This window comes from Gossypium arboreum, chromosome 7 (assembly GCF_025698485.1).
Source record: "Gossypium arboreum isolate Shixiya-1 chromosome 7, ASM2569848v2, whole genome shotgun sequence".
NCBI classification, from domain to species: domain Eukaryota; kingdom Viridiplantae; phylum Streptophyta; class Magnoliopsida; order Malvales; family Malvaceae; genus Gossypium; species Gossypium arboreum.
In genome coordinates this window covers 4,886,422-4,904,583 of record NC_069076.1, presented here as the reverse complement: position 1 = coordinate 4,904,583, position 18,162 = coordinate 4,886,422, and the positions used below count along the sequence as shown (strand labels likewise).

General features: G+C 32.1%; 1 protein-coding gene across 1 annotated transcript; it reads left to right on the top strand.

The window, feature by feature from the left end:
* The first annotated feature begins 14,252 nt into the window (after positions 1–14,252).
* Positions 14,253–17,276, top strand: LOC108456775 (alcohol dehydrogenase class-3). Its single transcript, XM_017755437.2, has 9 exons — positions 14,253–14,538; positions 14,621–14,757; positions 15,262–15,308; positions 15,392–15,717; positions 15,878–15,960; positions 16,137–16,212; positions 16,440–16,597; positions 16,678–16,839; positions 16,920–17,276. The coding sequence occupies exons 1-9, from the start codon at positions 14,505–14,507 to the stop codon at positions 17,034–17,036; spliced, it is 1,140 nt and encodes a 379-aa protein (XP_017610926.1). The 5' UTR covers positions 14,253–14,504; the 3' UTR covers positions 17,037–17,276.
* Positions 17,277–18,162: the final 886 nt, after the last annotated feature.

The following is an 18,162-nucleotide window of genomic DNA, read 5'->3' as shown; positions in this document are numbered from 1 at the left end:
ATAGTTCTTATCAAGCCACTCGGGGATCGAAGGAAACGTCGGAGACCGATCACACTATCGAAGAAATCACATTGGTATAGTAGGAACTTGGTTTCTTTTGATATGATATGATCAATGAATGATGTGTAAATACTTGCTAGTGATTAACTAATAGAAGGGCTGATGATATACATGTTTAATAGTATGTATGAATAAGTAGTAACTATCACATGAAAACTAAGAAAATGTGAAAGTAACTTAAAAGCAGATTCAAGTATCGAAATAACGTGATTTTGAAAAATCACAAGGAATTTTAGAGACATGGGTTGATGGTGAATAATATATGAAATTAAAGCTCATTGTGTCTATTTTCATATGGATTAAGCAAAACAGGTAAAGGTTTTGTATTTTATAAGATATCTGAGTTTTAGTGAAATAGGGCCAGAGCGATTTCAGGATCCCCTATTTCAACTTTAGAAATTCACCATAAATTTTAAAAAAATAATTAGGTGGTTTACCTTATATGGTTAGAATCCTTATTGAATCTAGTTTTAATAAAAACAAACGGTATAGTCATATGATTTTTGTACAGAGAGAAAAGTGGTTCGTAGTAAGTAGAGGCCAGTGCAGTCGAATTCTGAAACAGGGGTAACTTTAACTAATAAACTGTACTAATTGGCTAAGTAAAAAATTCTAGAAAAAAATTAATAGATAGATATATGAGTCTAGTTTCATAAAAAATTTACGGATCTTAATTTCGAGTTTTGAAACTTGAGATATGAATTTTTAGGCGACTGCGACACAGAATGGCAGCACATTCCGAAAAGCTTAAATAAACAATTTAAAACTATTTAAGTGATAGATTAAGTTTAGTAATGCCTCGTGCTCGATTCTGGCAACAGTCTCGGGTAACGAGTGTTACATTTATTGGTATCAGAGCAGGTTTAGTCGGTTCTCGGAACAGTTAGTGTGAGTAAAAGTCTAGCTATACATGCCATACCTGTATTTGATAGTGTGTGACTCTTGACGATTTTTAAATATTTTGTTTTATTGTAATGGATCCGGCGAGTTGGTGATGATGATGTAGAAAGTAATGCGCTTTGCTCCTGGAAGGGGTAGCATAATCGACAATAGGCGATGTGATTAATCGGGAGGAGTGACTCGAGAAGCTCTCTTCCGAGCTTTGAATGATTTGTTTGCCGAGTTCGTTCGCACGAATCCGGCAGTTAGACCTCCACCCCTCATGATTCTCGGGCTACCCATGTAGCTCAAGCTCCCTCGATCCACAGTGCGTTGATAAGAGAAAAGCCACCGGATGATAGAACCAGAAACAAGGCGAAGAGTTAGAGCAACAAAAGATGATGATGTAGAAAGAGCAGAATTTTGGTTAGAAAATACTATCAGAGTCTTTGATGAATTATCTTGTACACCCGAGGAATGTATGAAATGTGTAGTATCACTTCTTAGAGACTCAGCCTACTATTGGTGGAAGACACTTGTATTAGTTGTACCAAAGGAGAGGATAACTTGGGATTTCTTTCAGGAGGAATTTCGTAAAAAGTACATCAGTCAGAGGTTTATTGACCAGAAGAGAAAGGAATTCCTGGAATTGAAACAAGGTAATATGACGGATCGATGAGATTGTGCATAAATTATCGGCAACTTAACAAGGTAACAGTAAAGAACAAGTATCCATTGCCTAGAATTGATGATTTGTTTGATCAATTGAAGGGAGCTACTGTGTTTTCGAAGATAGATTTGAGATCCGGATACTATCAGTTGCGAGTTAAAGAGTCAGATATCCTGAAGACTGCTTTCCGGACTAGGTATGGTCATTATGAGTTCCTTGTGATGCCATTTGGCTTGACTAATGCTCCTGCCATTTTCATGGACTTAATGAACCGAATTTTTAGACCATACTTAGATAAGTTTGTAGTTGTGTTCATTGATGATATTTTGATTTATTCTCATGATGAGACCGAGCATGCGAGCATTTGAGAACGTTTACAAATTCGAGAGATAATCGGTTGTATGCCAAGTTCAGCAAAAGTGAGTTCAGTTACGAAGTTGGTTTTCTTGGACATATTGTCTCGTGAAGGTATTAAGGTTGATCTGAGTAAGATTTCACCATTGTTGATTGGAAGCCTCCTAGAAATGTATCAGAAGTTAGAAGTTTTCTTGGTCTTGCCGGATATTATAGGCGATTTGTAGAGGGATTTTCCATGATAGCTACCCCACTGACAAGATTGCTACGAAAGGATGTCAAGTTTGAATGGACTGAGAAGTGTTAACAGAGTTTTGACAAGTTAAAAGCATTGTTGACTAAATCTCCTGTTTTAGTGCAACTAGAACCAGGTAAGGAGTTTGTGATTTACAGTGATGCACCCATGAATGGACTTGGTTGTGTACTTATACAGGAAGGGAAGGTAATTGCTTATGCCTCTAGACAACTAAAGCCACATGAGAAGAACTATCCGACACATGATTTAGAGCTAGCTGCCATTGTTTTTGCGCTGAAGATTTGGAGACATTATTTGTACAGTGAGAAGTGCCACATATTCACTGATCACAAAAGTTTGAAATATTTGATTACTCAAAAAGATTTGAATTTAAGGCAAAGAAGATGGTTAGAGTTGATTAAAGATTATGAGTAAGTGCTCGATTATCACCCAGGTAAGGCAAACGTTGTTGCTGATGCTCTGAGTAGGAAATCTTTATTTGCATTAAGAGTTTTGAACACTAGTCTAGCCTTATCAGATGATGGTTTTATCTTAGCTAAGTTGAGAGCTAAACCGATGTTTCTTGAAAAAAATTTGTGAAGCTCAAAAAAATGACAGTGAGTTGTTAGCCAAAAGAGATCGGTGTAAGTCGGATATAGAGTCAGATTTTCAAATCAGTTCTGGCGGTTGTTTGATGTTCCGAGATAGGGTATGCGTATCGAAGAATGATGAGCTTATTCGAAAGATCTTAGAGGAGGCACATAGTAGTTCTTTGTCTATTCATCCAGGTAGTACAAAGATGTATAATGATTTGAAGAAAATGTACTGGTGGGTAGGAATAAAAAGGGACATTTCAGAGTTTGTTTCTAGATGTTTGATCTCTCAGCAGGTAAAGGCCGAACATCAGGTACCTTCAGGTTTATCGCAGCCTGTGCTAGTCCCTGAGTGGAAATGGGATTGAGTTACTATGGATTTTGTGACAGGATTACCGTTTACACCGAGAAAGAAAGATGCAATATGGGTTGTGATTGATAAGTTAACGAAGTCGGCTCATTTTATCCCAATTTGTATAGATTATTCACTTGACAAGTTGGCCGAGTTGTATATTTCAGAGATAGTCAGACTACACGGGGTACTATTACCGATCATTTCAGACAGAGATCCAAGATTTACTTCACGGTTTTGGAAGAAATTACAAAAGGCTTTGGGCACTAAGTTGAGTTTTAGTACAGCTTTCCATCCTCAAACTGACGGTCAGTCAAAGAGAGTTATCCAGGTACTTGAAGATATGCTTAGATGTTGTGTACTGGAATTTCAAGGCAGTTGGGAAAAATATTTACCATTAGTAGAGTTTGCCTACAATAATAGTTATCAATCGAGTTTGAAGATGGCACCTTATGAAGCTTTGTATGGACGTAAATGTCGCACACCTTTGTGTTGGATGAACTTAAGGAAAATCGATTCTGATGTTGATCTAGTTAAGGAAAAGAAGAGAAAGTAAAATCATCGAGATTGCTTGAAAGCGACCTTAGAGCACAAAAGTCGTATCTGATTTGAAGAAAAAGAGATTGAGTATCAAGTTGGTGACAAAGTTTTTTGAAAGTATCCTGTGGAAGAAAGTTCTCAGATTTGGCAAGAAAGGCAAACTAAGTCCACGTTTTATTGGACCGTTTGAAGTGATTGAGAGAGTCGGACCATTAGCATATCAGTTAACTTTGCCGATTGAGTTAGAGAAAATTTATAATATATTTCATGTGTCTATGCTACGTCGTTATCGTTCAAACCCGTCTCATGTGATTTCTCAGACAGAGGTTGAGATTCAGCCAGGCATGACTTACGGTGAAGAACCAGTAAAGATTCTAGCTCGAGAGGTAAAGCAATTAAGGAACAAAAGTATTGCACTTGTGAAAGTACTATGGAATAGACATGGGGTAGACAAGGCTACATGGGAACTCGAAGAGGCTATGCGAAAATAGTACCCAAATCTCTTCACAGGTAAGATTTTCGGGGATGAAAATCCCTAAAGGGGGGGAGAAATGTAACATCTCGAAATAGGGCCTAAACGGAATAGTGGTTGCGAAACCACAAATCCGAGGTAGAATATAACGGCCTAATTTTCAGTGGTGTCGAAAATGGTGATTTGAGATCACTAAATCGAACAAATAAGATTGAACAAGATATTAACTTAATATTTATGAGTCAAGTAAGAATTTAAAAGAATTTGTGAAATGGTGAAATTAGTGAATTAAAATAATTTATTAGGTCAAACGGGTCAAAAATGAGGTATCGAGACCTCAAATTTGAAAATCGAGCTATAAGTATTTTTATAAATATTTATGGAGTGTCATTGAGTTAGTATTAAAGTTTCGTTAGAAAATTTTGATGTTTGGATAGCTATTTAATTAAAAAGGACTAAACTGAAAATAGTTCAAAATTTGTTAAATTGTGAGTAAATAGCTTAAGTATTTAAAAAGATGGATTTAAAGAGCAATTAGACCCAAAGGTTAATGGCTGGACGGTTTGGGTATGAAATAAGCAAGAAAACAATGTGAACAAGGGACAAAATTGGAATTAGCATAAAAGTTAATAGTTAAAATAATGATGTAATTGAAAATCTAGACATTTCTTCATCTTTCTCAGCCAGAAACACCGTAGCAGGTATCCTATGCTTTTTCATATTTTTTGCACCATGTAAGTTCAATTTTACTATTTCTTAGTAATTTTATGTTTTGTGACTTTTACAATTAGGTCCAATAATCTAATTCATTAGTTTTTGATTTGGTGGGTGAAATTGGAAGTTACCCTGGCTGAGTAAGGGCAGTTTATGATGAATTATTATGAAATTGAAGTTCTAATTTCATATTAAGGTTGTTTTATTAAGTCATTTTGATAGAAAATGGTATTTAGGACCTAATTGTGAGCAAAATTATGAATTAGATGTTGGTGTTGAAATTCAGAATATCAAAGGTTGTGAAATAGTTTATAATGATAAAATAAAAGTGTTAATTGAGAAAAAAAGTTAGTTCAATTGATGGGTGAATTGAGCAGGGACTAAATTGTAAAAATTGTAAATTTTGGGGTAAAAGTGCAATTTCAAAATTTGAACAGAATAAATTGTGAAGTGAAATAGAAATCAAATAAATGCTAATGAGTAAAAATACTTTATATTATAGATCAAGAATCCAAAGAAGAACGAGGAAAAGAAAAGTAAAGGACTAAATTGTAAGGTTTAGTCACATTTTGTATCAAGGTAAGTTTACTGATAAATAAATGCAATATTCTTTTATTTACATTATTATTATCAATTTCAGCATTTATATATTTATGTTATGAGAATATTTAAAGTCGAATTAAAGGCTAAGTGATGAGAGAAAAAACATCAGGAAGCCCCGTTTGAACCTTAAGAATGTTAGGATATTAGGGTTGACGGAGACGGAGACGGAGATGAAATGAGCCATGTAAGTCCATATCAGATATATGGCTTTGGAGATAGGAATGAGCCATGTAAGCCCATATTAGATATATATATGGCATTGGAGCAGGAATAATTCATGTAAGTCCATGTCGAAGACATGGCATTAGCGAGATATTGATAGACAAAAACGACCCTAGTATCCTTAGTATTCGAGTGGTTCAACGGGTCATTGTACACGTTAAATTACAGTGAATTATCAGCAAAAGGGAAGGTAGATTATATTTATGAATAGTGAAAGGTCAGATAAGAAAGAAGGTAAATGAGTAAAGAAGAAGGTAGAAAATGAGAAGTAAAGAAAGTTTATGAGGCTAGGTGACATTATGTATAATTATTCATTATGTTGAATGTTGTAATTTATTTGCTTGTAAGCTTACTAAGCCTAGTGCTTACTCTCTTCATTTTCTTTTCTTATAGTTCTTATCAAGCCACTCGGGGATCGAAGGAAACGTCGGAGACCGATCACACTATCGAAGAAATCACATTGGTATAGTAGGAACTTGGTTTCTTTTGATATGATATGATCAATGAATGATGTGTAAATACTTGCTAGTGATTAACTAATAGAAGGGCTGATGATATACATGTTTAATAGTATGTATGAATAAGTAGTAACTATCACATGAAAACTAAGAAAAATGTGAAAGTAACTTAAAAACAGATTCAAGTATCAGAAATAACGTGATATTGAAAAATCACAAGGAATTGTAGAGACATGGGTTGATGGTGAATAATATATGAAATTAAAGCTCATTGTGTCTATTTTCATATGGATTAAGCAAAACAGGTAAAGGTTTTGTATTTTATAAGATATCTGAGTTTTAGTGAAATAGGGCCAGAGCGATTTCTGGATCCCCTGTTTCAACTTTATAAATTCACCATAAATTTTTAAAAAATAATTAGGTGGTTTACCTTATATGGTTAGAATCCTTATTGAATCTAGTTTTAAAAGAAACAAACGGTATAGTCATATGATTTTTGTACAGAGAGAAAAGTGGTTCGTAGTAAGTAGAGGCCAGTGCAGTCGAATTCTAAAATAGGGGTAACTTTAACTAATAAACTGTACTAATTGGCTAAGTCAAAAATTCTAGAAAAAAATTAATAGATAGATATATGAGTCTAGTTTCATAAAAAATTTACGGATCTTAATTTCGAGTTTTGAAACTCGAGATATGAATTTTTAGGCGACTACGACACAGAATGGCAGCACATTCCGAAAAGCTTAAATAAACAATTTAAAACTATTTAAGTGATAGATTAAGTTTAGTAATGCCTCGTGCTCGATTCTGGCAACAGTCTCGGGTAAGGAGTGTTACACTTAATGTTTATAACCCGGTTTTAAGTAACATTATCTATAATTTCACAATTTACATATGTATATTCAATGTTGTCCATCCATGTCATAGTCACTAAATTATTTTTATTTTGAGCTACAGAACTCCAAATTAGGATGTGCTAATTTTTCCTAAAACTAGACTCACATATATTATTACCATAAAATTTTCAGAATTTTTGGTTTAGCCAATAAGTACAGTTTATTCTTTAAAGTCACCCTTATTCTGCTGTCTGATAGTTTTAACCCTTCTTCACTAAAAATTAATTATCTTCTCGTACGGGATTCAGATAATGTTCCCATTTATTTCTATTGAAAATAAACTCATTCAGGATTTTAAAAATATAAATTTAAGCCCCTAATTATTTTTCTCCAATTTTTGATGATTTTCCAAAATCAAAATAGGGGAACCCGAAATCATTTTGACCTTATCTCATAAAATTTATTATATCTTATGATTTATAATTCCATTGCTCACACCGTTTCTTCTATAAAAAACTAGACTTAATGAGCTTTAATTTCGTATTTTATTCATCCTCTAATTCAATTTATAAAATTTTTGGTGATTTTTCAAATTTAGACTACTGCTGCTGTCCAAAACTGTTTTAGTGCAAAATGTTAATTTTCATTTTGCCCCAAATTTCACAGTTCATACAATTCAGTCCTTGCTCAATTAACCCCTCAATTAAGCTATTTTTTCTTAATTAATACTTTATATAGACATTATAAGTTATTTCAAAACTATTAAAATTTAAAATTTCTACATAAAACCCTAAATTCAAACTCTTTTACAATTAGGTCCCAAACATTCACTTTCTATTCAATTCTTTCAATAAAATCAACATATAAACAATTTAAAGCTCTAATTCTATGCTAAATCATCATATACATCGAAAACATATTGATAGAAACTTTCATTTTCTTTCATAGAATCAAAAACTAATGAATTCAACAAGTGGACTTAGTTGTAAAAGTCAAAAAAACACAAAAAATTCAAGAAATAATCAAGAATTGAACTTACTTGCAGTAAAAAATATGAAAAAACAGCTTAACGAAACCCTTCTATGGTGTTTTTGCTGATGAGAATGAAAAAAAAAAAGAGAAATCTAGATAATTCCACTTTAGTCCTAGCTTTATTAAGTAAATTTTACAATATTTCAATTTTTCCCTTAATTCTCCTTATTTTCTTGCTGATTTCATACCCTTTCCATCCAGCCCAAATAGATCTTGGGTTTATTTTTCTTTTAAACCCTCTTTCTTTTATCATTTAAGCTATTTAATCATTTTCCATAATTTTGTATTTGTTACAATTTAGTCCTTTTTGTTCAATTAACTATCGAAACTTTAAAATCTCTTGACGAAACTTGAATACTAACTTATAACACTCCATAAATATTTATAAAAATATTTATGACTCGGTTTAAAATTTCGGAGGTCTCGATATCTCGTTTTCGATTCTAATTATTTTAATAGTTATTTCTAGTACGCTATTCACTATTTCAAAAATTTTCCTAACTTCACATTTAACTTATACTCACTAAATTAATAATATTTTCTGCTCATTTGTCAGATTTAGTGATCTCGAATCACTGTTCCGACATCACTGAAAATTCAGGCCATTACAGTCTCTACCCTTTGAATGCTATATTTATCGAGAGTAAAAAGTCCAAAATGTCGCTCTTGACCAACATTGGAGCGAACTTGAAGGTTGAGATCAGAGCAATGCGATAAAGGCTTATCACCTTGTAACACCCCTACCTTGTCTTAATCGTCAGATTAGGGTTACGAAGTTTTACGAAAGTTAACGAATTTAATAACAATCTAAAACAATTCGAAAATAAAATTAAATATCAAATATTCATAACTAATCATTATCTATAGCATGTATATGAATACATGCTTTAAATTGAGCTTACATAGCCCCAAAATCAATTTGAAAACAAGTAGGGAATAATCTGAAACAAAACAGAAAAATGTGGAAAAAACTGAGAAACAAGGGTCACACAGCCGTGTGACAGAGCCTAGACCGTGTAGCTCAAAGACATGGTCGTGTGGCCAAACTGTGTAACAACCTGAGTCCCTGTAACTTAGGGTCACACGATCATGTCACAAAAGGCAATCTTACACCAAAAATCAAATAGGACACATGGTTGTGTGGAGTGACTATATGTGGCATACTGCTGTGTGATAGCCTGTGTCTCAGGCCGTGTGCACCTAAAATAACTTTTAAAATAAGCCAATTTATCAAGCATTTCTTATGTACTAAGCCAAACCATTTCGAACTATTTTTACACATTCAAAACACATTTAAACATGTCTAAAACATACTAAATCATTCAACCTAAGTGTCTAACCAATATATCTTTAATAGCACCACATATCAAACCTCAAACTAATACACCTTCATCCAACACAAATTCATAGCTTACAAACCTTTCAACCATATCAATTCATTAATTCCATTCACAATCAAACCTACCAAAAGTGGTTTAACATTACCATATATACACATGGACAATATATATATACCAAAAGGGCCCAAAAGTTCACAACCATTAACCTTACATAACTAAAGATGTAAGCAACATCATCATAAGCAAAAGAACATAAAACTCCTAGTACGTTCCATTTATAACCAAATCCAAAATGATTAAAACTTCTATCAAATCGATGAATGAATAGTGTGTGTTATAACTTGAAGTTCCAACCGTCTGAGATTTTCGATGATCTACAAGGAAAGAAAACAACTAACATAAGCAACTAATGCTTAGTAAGCTCGTATAATTTAAACTTAAACTTACCAAATAAGAATTTACTCAAACCATTCATGCATAGATTCATTAACTAAACCATAGGCACATTCATTTCCTATACACCACAAATCTCTCAAGGTTAATTGTTCATCAATAAAAACATATAATCCTATCATTACATGGAACATTTATAAGTAAATATATAAAGTACATAATTCATTCATCATATAATCAAATAACATAACTCTTTTCATTTCAAAGTGTTCATACCAAAATCCTTTATATCACATGCCAAAATCATATAACATTTAATGTATCCAATCATTTATACATTTATCACCCGTTGAACCAAATAAAATATCGTCGGATATGCGGGCATGATGCTCACACAAGCTGTAACTGTAAATGCTCACACAAGTTATGAAATAGGTTTGCTCAGACGAGCTATGGGTCGGAATGTTAGGCTACATGATGCTACCCACACGAGCTGTGGGAATCCGCAACAAATACAAGACTTTAGTCATCATTTGAACATCTACGACCAGCATTCGAAATAGTAACTAACCCTAATGACATGCCATTTGTATCCTAAGTATTCACGATGTTCAAACGAGCTATGTTTCATATCCAAATCATATAATTATTTACACATTATCTCATCACAAATACTTATCCGTGTAATTTTCCATTTTCAATCATAAGCTTCGGTTTAGCTAGTTTTATAAATTAATCTAATTCATCACATAACATATATCTAGCAAATCAACTCAATCACTACATGCATAATAGATATTAAATCTCAACAAAAAAAATTAATCAATTTAACGAACATACGAACTTACCTACTCAAAAATGATTATAAATGCGATGCCGACGACTATTCTGCTAACTTCGCTTTTCCACGATTTGTGTTTGATTGATTTGTTTCTTGATCTAAATAGTAATTTTCATTCAATTAATCGTTTCAAACAAATTAAATAATCAAAAATATATATAAGCCCTTCTATTATCAATTTATAAATTACCCCTAAACTTCACACTTTATGCAATTTAGTCCCTAAACCCGAACCTTTTGAATTGAACATATTTAAGCTTAAACCAAGCTAGCTGAATTTCTTATAGTCATTGTACAGCCCATATATTTCACAATTTCACAATAGTTTCATAAAATTTTACTACTTTAACAATTTAGTCCTTAAACATTAAAATCATTAAAACTAGTTTACAAAATAGTCCTATTTAGCTATCAAGCTTATAAAACTATCATTAAACTTTAAAAGCTTCACAAACTCAAAAATGGCACATTTTAAAATGCTTAACAGTTTTACGAATTAATCCCCAAGTTAGCTAGATTAAGCTACAACAATCTCAAAAACATAAAAATCATTGAAAACATACTCGAAATACATACCATGCAAGAGAAGTAGTGTTGGTCGAAAGCTTGATACCCTTTAAAAATGGTGTTTCAGTTTTGGGAATGAAAATTGAAGAAGATGATATCATTTTTCCTTATTAGATTTTAGTTTAATTACTTATTTACCAAATTACCTTTAAAATAACCTTAATAATTGACTAAACAATGTCCATAACCGTCCACTATCTATCTATATGGTATAATTACCAGTTAAGTCCATCAATTCACATTTCTATAGTCATTTAACACCTTTAACTAATAGTAATTAATTTTTGCAGCTTTTACAATTTAATCCTTTTTACTTAATTAACTATTTAAACGTTAAAATTTTCTAACCAAATTTTAAAATGACCTTGAAATAACCCTATAAATAATAAATAAATAATAAATTACTAACTCACTTGTTGAAATTGTGGTCTCGAAATCACTGTTTCCAACACCATTGAAAACGGGTTGTTACATACCCTCTTACCCACTACTTCAACAATAGAGTAGTAGTCATGCCCATCCTCTTCCCTTTGATACCCCGACGGACCACCAAGAGGATGAGTATTGTCGTGATTTTAAACTAGTCAACATTCAATAAGCATTACCATTATGCAAAGTCATGCATAAAATAAATTTTGAACTATGTCAACATTTAAGGTTAACAAATTACATAACACATATATACATGCCATAAAATCGAGCTTTAAACGATTAAAAGACTACTGAATCGATAACAGGATAGTGTGAGCGTCTTGTTTATCCGCTTGACATGTTTCGCAAGATGACAATTTATGAGGAAAAAGAGAGGCGGCGGAATAAGTATATTGAATACTTAATAAGTCCGTGTGAAATTTTCTTAACTTACCTTGAGGGCTTAGTAAAATCCCAATTTTTTTTTTTAAAAAACTGATAAGCATTGAGTAATTGTTTTATGGAAAATAATTTTAAAATTTTAAAAGAAAATTTTCAAAAAGAAAACCAAGGTTAATAAAAAGTAGTATATATATCTATATTATTTTGTGTTTTTTTTCTATATTTTAATGATTCTTTTCTTTTAAATTTTCCTTTTTTTGCATTTTATGTTTTTTAAAAGAAAACTGTATTTTTAAATTCTGGAAAAATTTTATAATCTTTTTATTTTAATTTTTTTGAAAATTTTCCTTTTCTTGTTATTTTCTATATTTTAATGATTTTTTTAAAAAAAACAAAGGCTCAAATGATTTTTTTAGACAAAATATTGGCTTATATAATAATATCAAAACGACGTCGTTTTGGCTTAGGGCAATAAGTATCAAAACGGCACCGTTTGGCTCGACCCGCGTGGAAACCGACTAGACAGACTCGGGGAGGATCCGCGTGTTTTCACTCTGATGGGGAATTTGCGCGTTTGGCCCTCCCTCTGTTATTGATTCTTCAAATCGGTTTATTTTATTTTAAAATTTAGCCCTGAAATCTTGTTGTTGTTTTGATTTAGTCCTTGGCCATTTAAACGTGGACTTTGGAATGGCATTGTTTTGGCAATAGGGCATAATGGCCCAGTTGGTCCCTACGATGTGGCGCACATTTCAATTGGGTCCCTAAATTGGCCCCATTCTTTTATTTTTTTTAAATTGACCACCAGAATCTTATTTAAACTTCATTTTAGCCCTTATGCGCTTATTTCCTTGAGTTTTTACACCTGATTTTCATTCTTTGCTCTGATTTAATTTTTTTCCTTCTTTTTTTAAATTTAGTTATTTATTCATTTATTTCGATGTTGTATATACTTCTAAATTACTTTGTTCATTTTTATTGTTGTTTATATTAAAATTGTTTCATTATAAATCTTTATATTATTTCATTTTGCATACATTATTAAATCTGAACTATTTTGTATTTTATTTTAAAAAGGGTTTACCATATTATTTATTTTCAAAATTATTTTATCATCTTTCTAAAACTTCTTATATTATTTTCCTTATAATTTTATTCTATTTTCATATTAATTCTATTTTTATTTAGTTGCTCCTTATTGTAAAATTTAGGTTTTGTTATTATTATCATCACTGTTAGGTTTATTGCTAGCATTATTATCATCGTTATATTATTCTTGTTATTAGTTCTTACATTGTTATTCTTTTTTCTTAATTATCAATATTAGCGTCACATGTAAAATGTTGTGTAACTATGGCGCTTTTTAGTGCATTTGTGTGCTTATTATTTGGTAACATAAGGATTACATTCCCAAATTATCCTTTTAAATAAAAATATGTTTTATTTATTTATTACATTTTATTCAAAAGTTTTTGAAAATAAGATAATATTTTGTGTTTGAAAATTCAAGAAAATGTGCCCTAACGTGCTGAGTTTCGATTTACCGTTTGATCAAATAACTGAATATCTTTTCGAAATTTCAATGCATGAATTTTGGAAATCATGAGATGATATTGGTTTCGAGGGTTTGAATTGTCGTATCCTAACGTACTGGATGTGATGTTTTATTCCTTCGGAATAAGAGAATCTTAGCATCCAATTCGAGTATATTCAAACACTTTTAAATGAGATTGTATTTTTAAAATCATTTCAAATTTTCGACATTAGGACATTAATTAATCGATTAGGTACTAATTTTGGACGTTGCGAGGGTGCTAATCCTTCCTCGTACGTAACCGACTCCTAAACCCCTTTTCTTGACCTTCGTAGGCTAAAATCAATATTTTAATAAAATAAAATATTTTATTAGGTGATCCGATCACACTTAAACCAAAAAGGATTGGTAGTGACTTCAAACTTTCGTTTTTAAAAATCAATTCTCGTTTTTTAAAAAATGGTTTCGACAATTTTAATACACTTTTATTTTTATTAGAATTTATTATAATTTTTATAAACTTTTATGAATTTTTAATAATATTTTATAAGTTTTATAAGTTTATATAATTTTTTAAGATTTAATATTTTAATGATTTTTATGAAATTATTTTTATAATTTTTAATAATTTTTATGATTTTAAATAAAAATATAATATTAAACTAAAAGCTATTACGTGTGACCATGAATTAATTTTAACTGTAAATGTAGTAAAAAACGAAAATCATTAATGAAAAATTTTAATTGATTTTTATTCTTTTTGTTAATGACAAGAACTTGGACTTTGGGATGCCAAAACCTGGTAAGGGATAAGATTCCACTATGAAACAAACATCAGCGATTCCAGTACAAATCGATTTGATTTATCGCATATCCGAAAAAACAGAAAAATTAAGATAGTTTTGTCCACTCCTTCTCTCAACCTCAAAATAAATTGATTAATTGATCCTTCTGATTTGAGATTTCTATTGTCTTCTAAAATCCTCTTCATTTTCATCAATGGCGACTCAAGGGCAAGTCATAACTTGCAAAGGTATTTCTCTTTATTTATTTATTGATGTGTTTGCCAGTTGTTTTAAAACCTTATTAATTCTAATGTGGTTGTGATTGTGAAGCGGCGGTGGCTTATGAACCGAACAAGCCACTGGTCATTGAGGATGTCCAGGTGGCTCCGCCACAAGCCGGTGAGGTTCGGATCAAGATTCTCTTCACTGCTCTCTGCCACACTGATGCCTACACTTGGAGCGGAAAGGTTTTCCCGTTTTCTTTTCATTTCCATTTTCTATATCTACATGTTTCCTTTTTTGGTTTGCAAAATATATCAGTGCCAATTGCTTATCTTGAACAAGGAGCTGTTTAAGATGAATGAAAAAAAAGGGATTATTTTAGCGTTATTTGCTTTTCCATCCTAACGAACACTACTTTTTCTGTAGGATAATGATTTTTTTTTTTTTTTGGTTCAAAAAATGCCATGTAAACTTGATTGCTAGGAACGAATAAAAAGTGGAAATTCCATGCTAAATGGGAGTATTTTGTTGATTTTGTATTATTGATTTAAAATAGGAAAGATGTGTATAATGTTTCAAATTGGAGTGAGATGCTATTGATAAGAATATAATTTGATGTTCTTTGTGTATCCTCTTGCAGTGACAGTGCTAACACCTAGTTTGATCTGGTTCTAGTTTTTCTTTTCTTCTTTGATATTTTTCTAATCAGCTGTTTAATTATGATGTCATGCTTGATTTACCTTTTTAAGGATCCTGAGGGTCTATTCCCGTGCATTCTTGGACATGAAGCTGCTGGGTATGTTTTTTCCTTTTAGTTCTTACAGTTTATGAGCCTCTTGGTCGGTAAAGAGTGAGAAATGTTTGAATTTTTGAGTGCAGAATTGTAGAAAGTGTTGGTGAAGGTGTAACTGAAGTTCAACCAGGTGACCATGTCATCCCTTGTTACCAGGCAGAGTGCAGAGAATGCAAGTTCTGCAAATCAGGTAAGACTAACCTATGTGGCAAAGTTAGGACAGCCACTGGAGCTGGAGTCATGATGAATGATCGCAAGAGCCGCTTCTCAATTAATGGGAAACCTATCTACCACTTCATGGGCACCTCAACATTTAGCCAGTACACGGTTGTGCATGATGTTAGTGTTGCAAAGATTGATCCACAGGCTCCTTTGGACAAAGTATGCCTTCTTGGTTGTGGTGTTCCAACTGGTAAGTGCTTGTTTAGCTTTCTCTTCATTTTATGAATCTGTAATTGCATATACAATCATATAGCAATTGGATTTTTTTTTATTTGACTGTATATATATTATTTATTTTGTGATGCCTTTGTACACAACTTTCATTTCATACGTACTTTGGTGTTGGATAGGACTTGGAGCAGTTTGGAACACAGCCAAAGTTGAACCAGGGGCCATTGTTGCTATTTTTGGCCTTGGGACTGTTGGTCTTGCTGTAAGTGTCAAATATGCATCTTGCGTAGAAATTTGTTGATATTGTTTATTATGAAGTCCTATGCACATTTTGAGCTGCCTTTTAAAAATATTTGTTATTCTCATCGTTATTCTCTTTGTGGTGCTTGTTTGTTTGATATTAAATTGTTTTTGTGATCCTGGAATGCAATGTTACAGGTTGCAGAGGGTGCAAAGTCAGCTGGTGCTTCAAGAATAATTGGCGTTGATATTGATAGCAAAAAGTTTGATGTAGGCAAGTAATTTACAAATGATAATGCTTACAAAGAAGAATTTGTTAAATATTAATATGAAATATTCAATAAACAATGTGTAATGTGAATAATGAAATAAATTGTAAGAAAATGGGTGGATATTGTTTTTCTTTTCTTATTTTTTGTAATAAATCTAAACCATTCATTATTTCTATTTCTATATTCTGATTTCTTTCTTTCTTTCTTTTTGGTGAAATGCAACTTGCAGCAAAGAATTTTGGAGTTACAGAGTTTGTGAATCCAAAGGACTATGATAAACCAATTCAGCAGGTCCTTGTTGATCTCACAGATGGTGGTGTTGATTACAGTTTCGAGTGTATCGGAAATGTCTCTGTCATGAGGGCTGCTTTGGAATGCTGTCACAAGGTATGTGGTGCCTGAATTTGATGAGCACTAATGACTGCATAACCGGAAGACCACTGCTAAAGTGCCCGAGAAATTTTCAGGGCTGGGGAACATCAGTTATCATAGGTGTTGCCGCATCAGGTCAGGAGATATCTACACGACCTTTCCAATTGGTGACTGGCCGTGTTTGGAAAGGGACAGCTTTTGGTGGTTTCAAGAGTCGTTCACAAGTGCCTTGGCTTGTGGAAAAATACATGAAGAAGGTAAATGTAGTTTGTAGGCGAATCTATATTTAAGCCTGTAGAATGATCAGGATATTATTATACTCTACTTATCATTGCAGGAAATCAAAATAGATGAGTACATCACCCACAATTTGACCCTTGGAGATATTAACAAGGCATTTGATCTGATGCATGAAGGGGGTTGCCTCCGATGTGTGCTTAAGATGAATGAATGAGGCTAATATGGGTGAACTAAAGGGGTGATCTGTGAAGAACTACGTGCCTATCTTCTACAACCGGGTTTGTACTTCCACTGCCAACTTATGAGTATAAAGTAGTCTGTTGGAACAAACTTTTTCTATGAAGCCTAGTAGTTTAACCTTGTGAAAAATGTTTGATTTATGATGTTAAAAGAGAACCAACGATGGAGGTGTGTGCATGAATGAATAAAATAATTAAGCTCCAAATTATCTGAATTATGGAGATGATGAGTATTGGACATATTTTGGTTGTTCCCTCGTGCAAGAATTTCTGGTGTCTATTCCTTTTTTCTCCTTTGAAAGAATTGCATAATTTCCATTTCCATCAAATTCCAGTTGCTGTTTTCGGGAAATATGGACTGATTGTGTCCTTTCGGTGGAGAGAGTGAATGAGATCAGTCTCAGATCAACGCTCTCTTGTTCGTGGTTAAAATTTCTGTTGTTGGTTTTGCTTGATCCGATTCCTCTCAACTAGAAAGAATAGCACTTTGGAATTCTAATTTCCTGCGAATCTTGACTGTCTAGGGGGACCTTGCAGATAATTTTACATTTTCAATAGTCTTAAAATTTGGTACAATTAATCTCATTGCATCATTTTAGGTAATCGTAAAATTCTTAAGGTAATGTTGATTTTATGATAATTTTACCCTTTGGTTTTATAATTTTGGTCCATTGCAATTTATTCTCCCAACTTTTTATTTTTACTTTATTTTTCTATCATTTGTGACAATTAACTATTTCTAAACTAGATGAAATTAAGGAGCCAGCTTAATTAAATTAAAGAATACCTTTTTTTCCCCAAAAGGACATAAATTATACGAAACGTCATCAAGACTTTACATTTTAATAGGTTTATTTTACGCTTGAATTAAGAATAAGTATATTTATCATTTAAAAAAAATCAAATGTATAATTAATTATTTAAAACAAATAAAATTTTAATTACATTTCAAGAGATATATGAAATTTAAAAAGATAGGTAATATTTAAAATCATTTCAACTTTAATTAAATTTTTTTCAAATAATATTTCGTTCTGTCAATCAAATAGCCAAATAAACTAAACAAGGTAATATAATTACTCAATAAATTTTATATTCTAA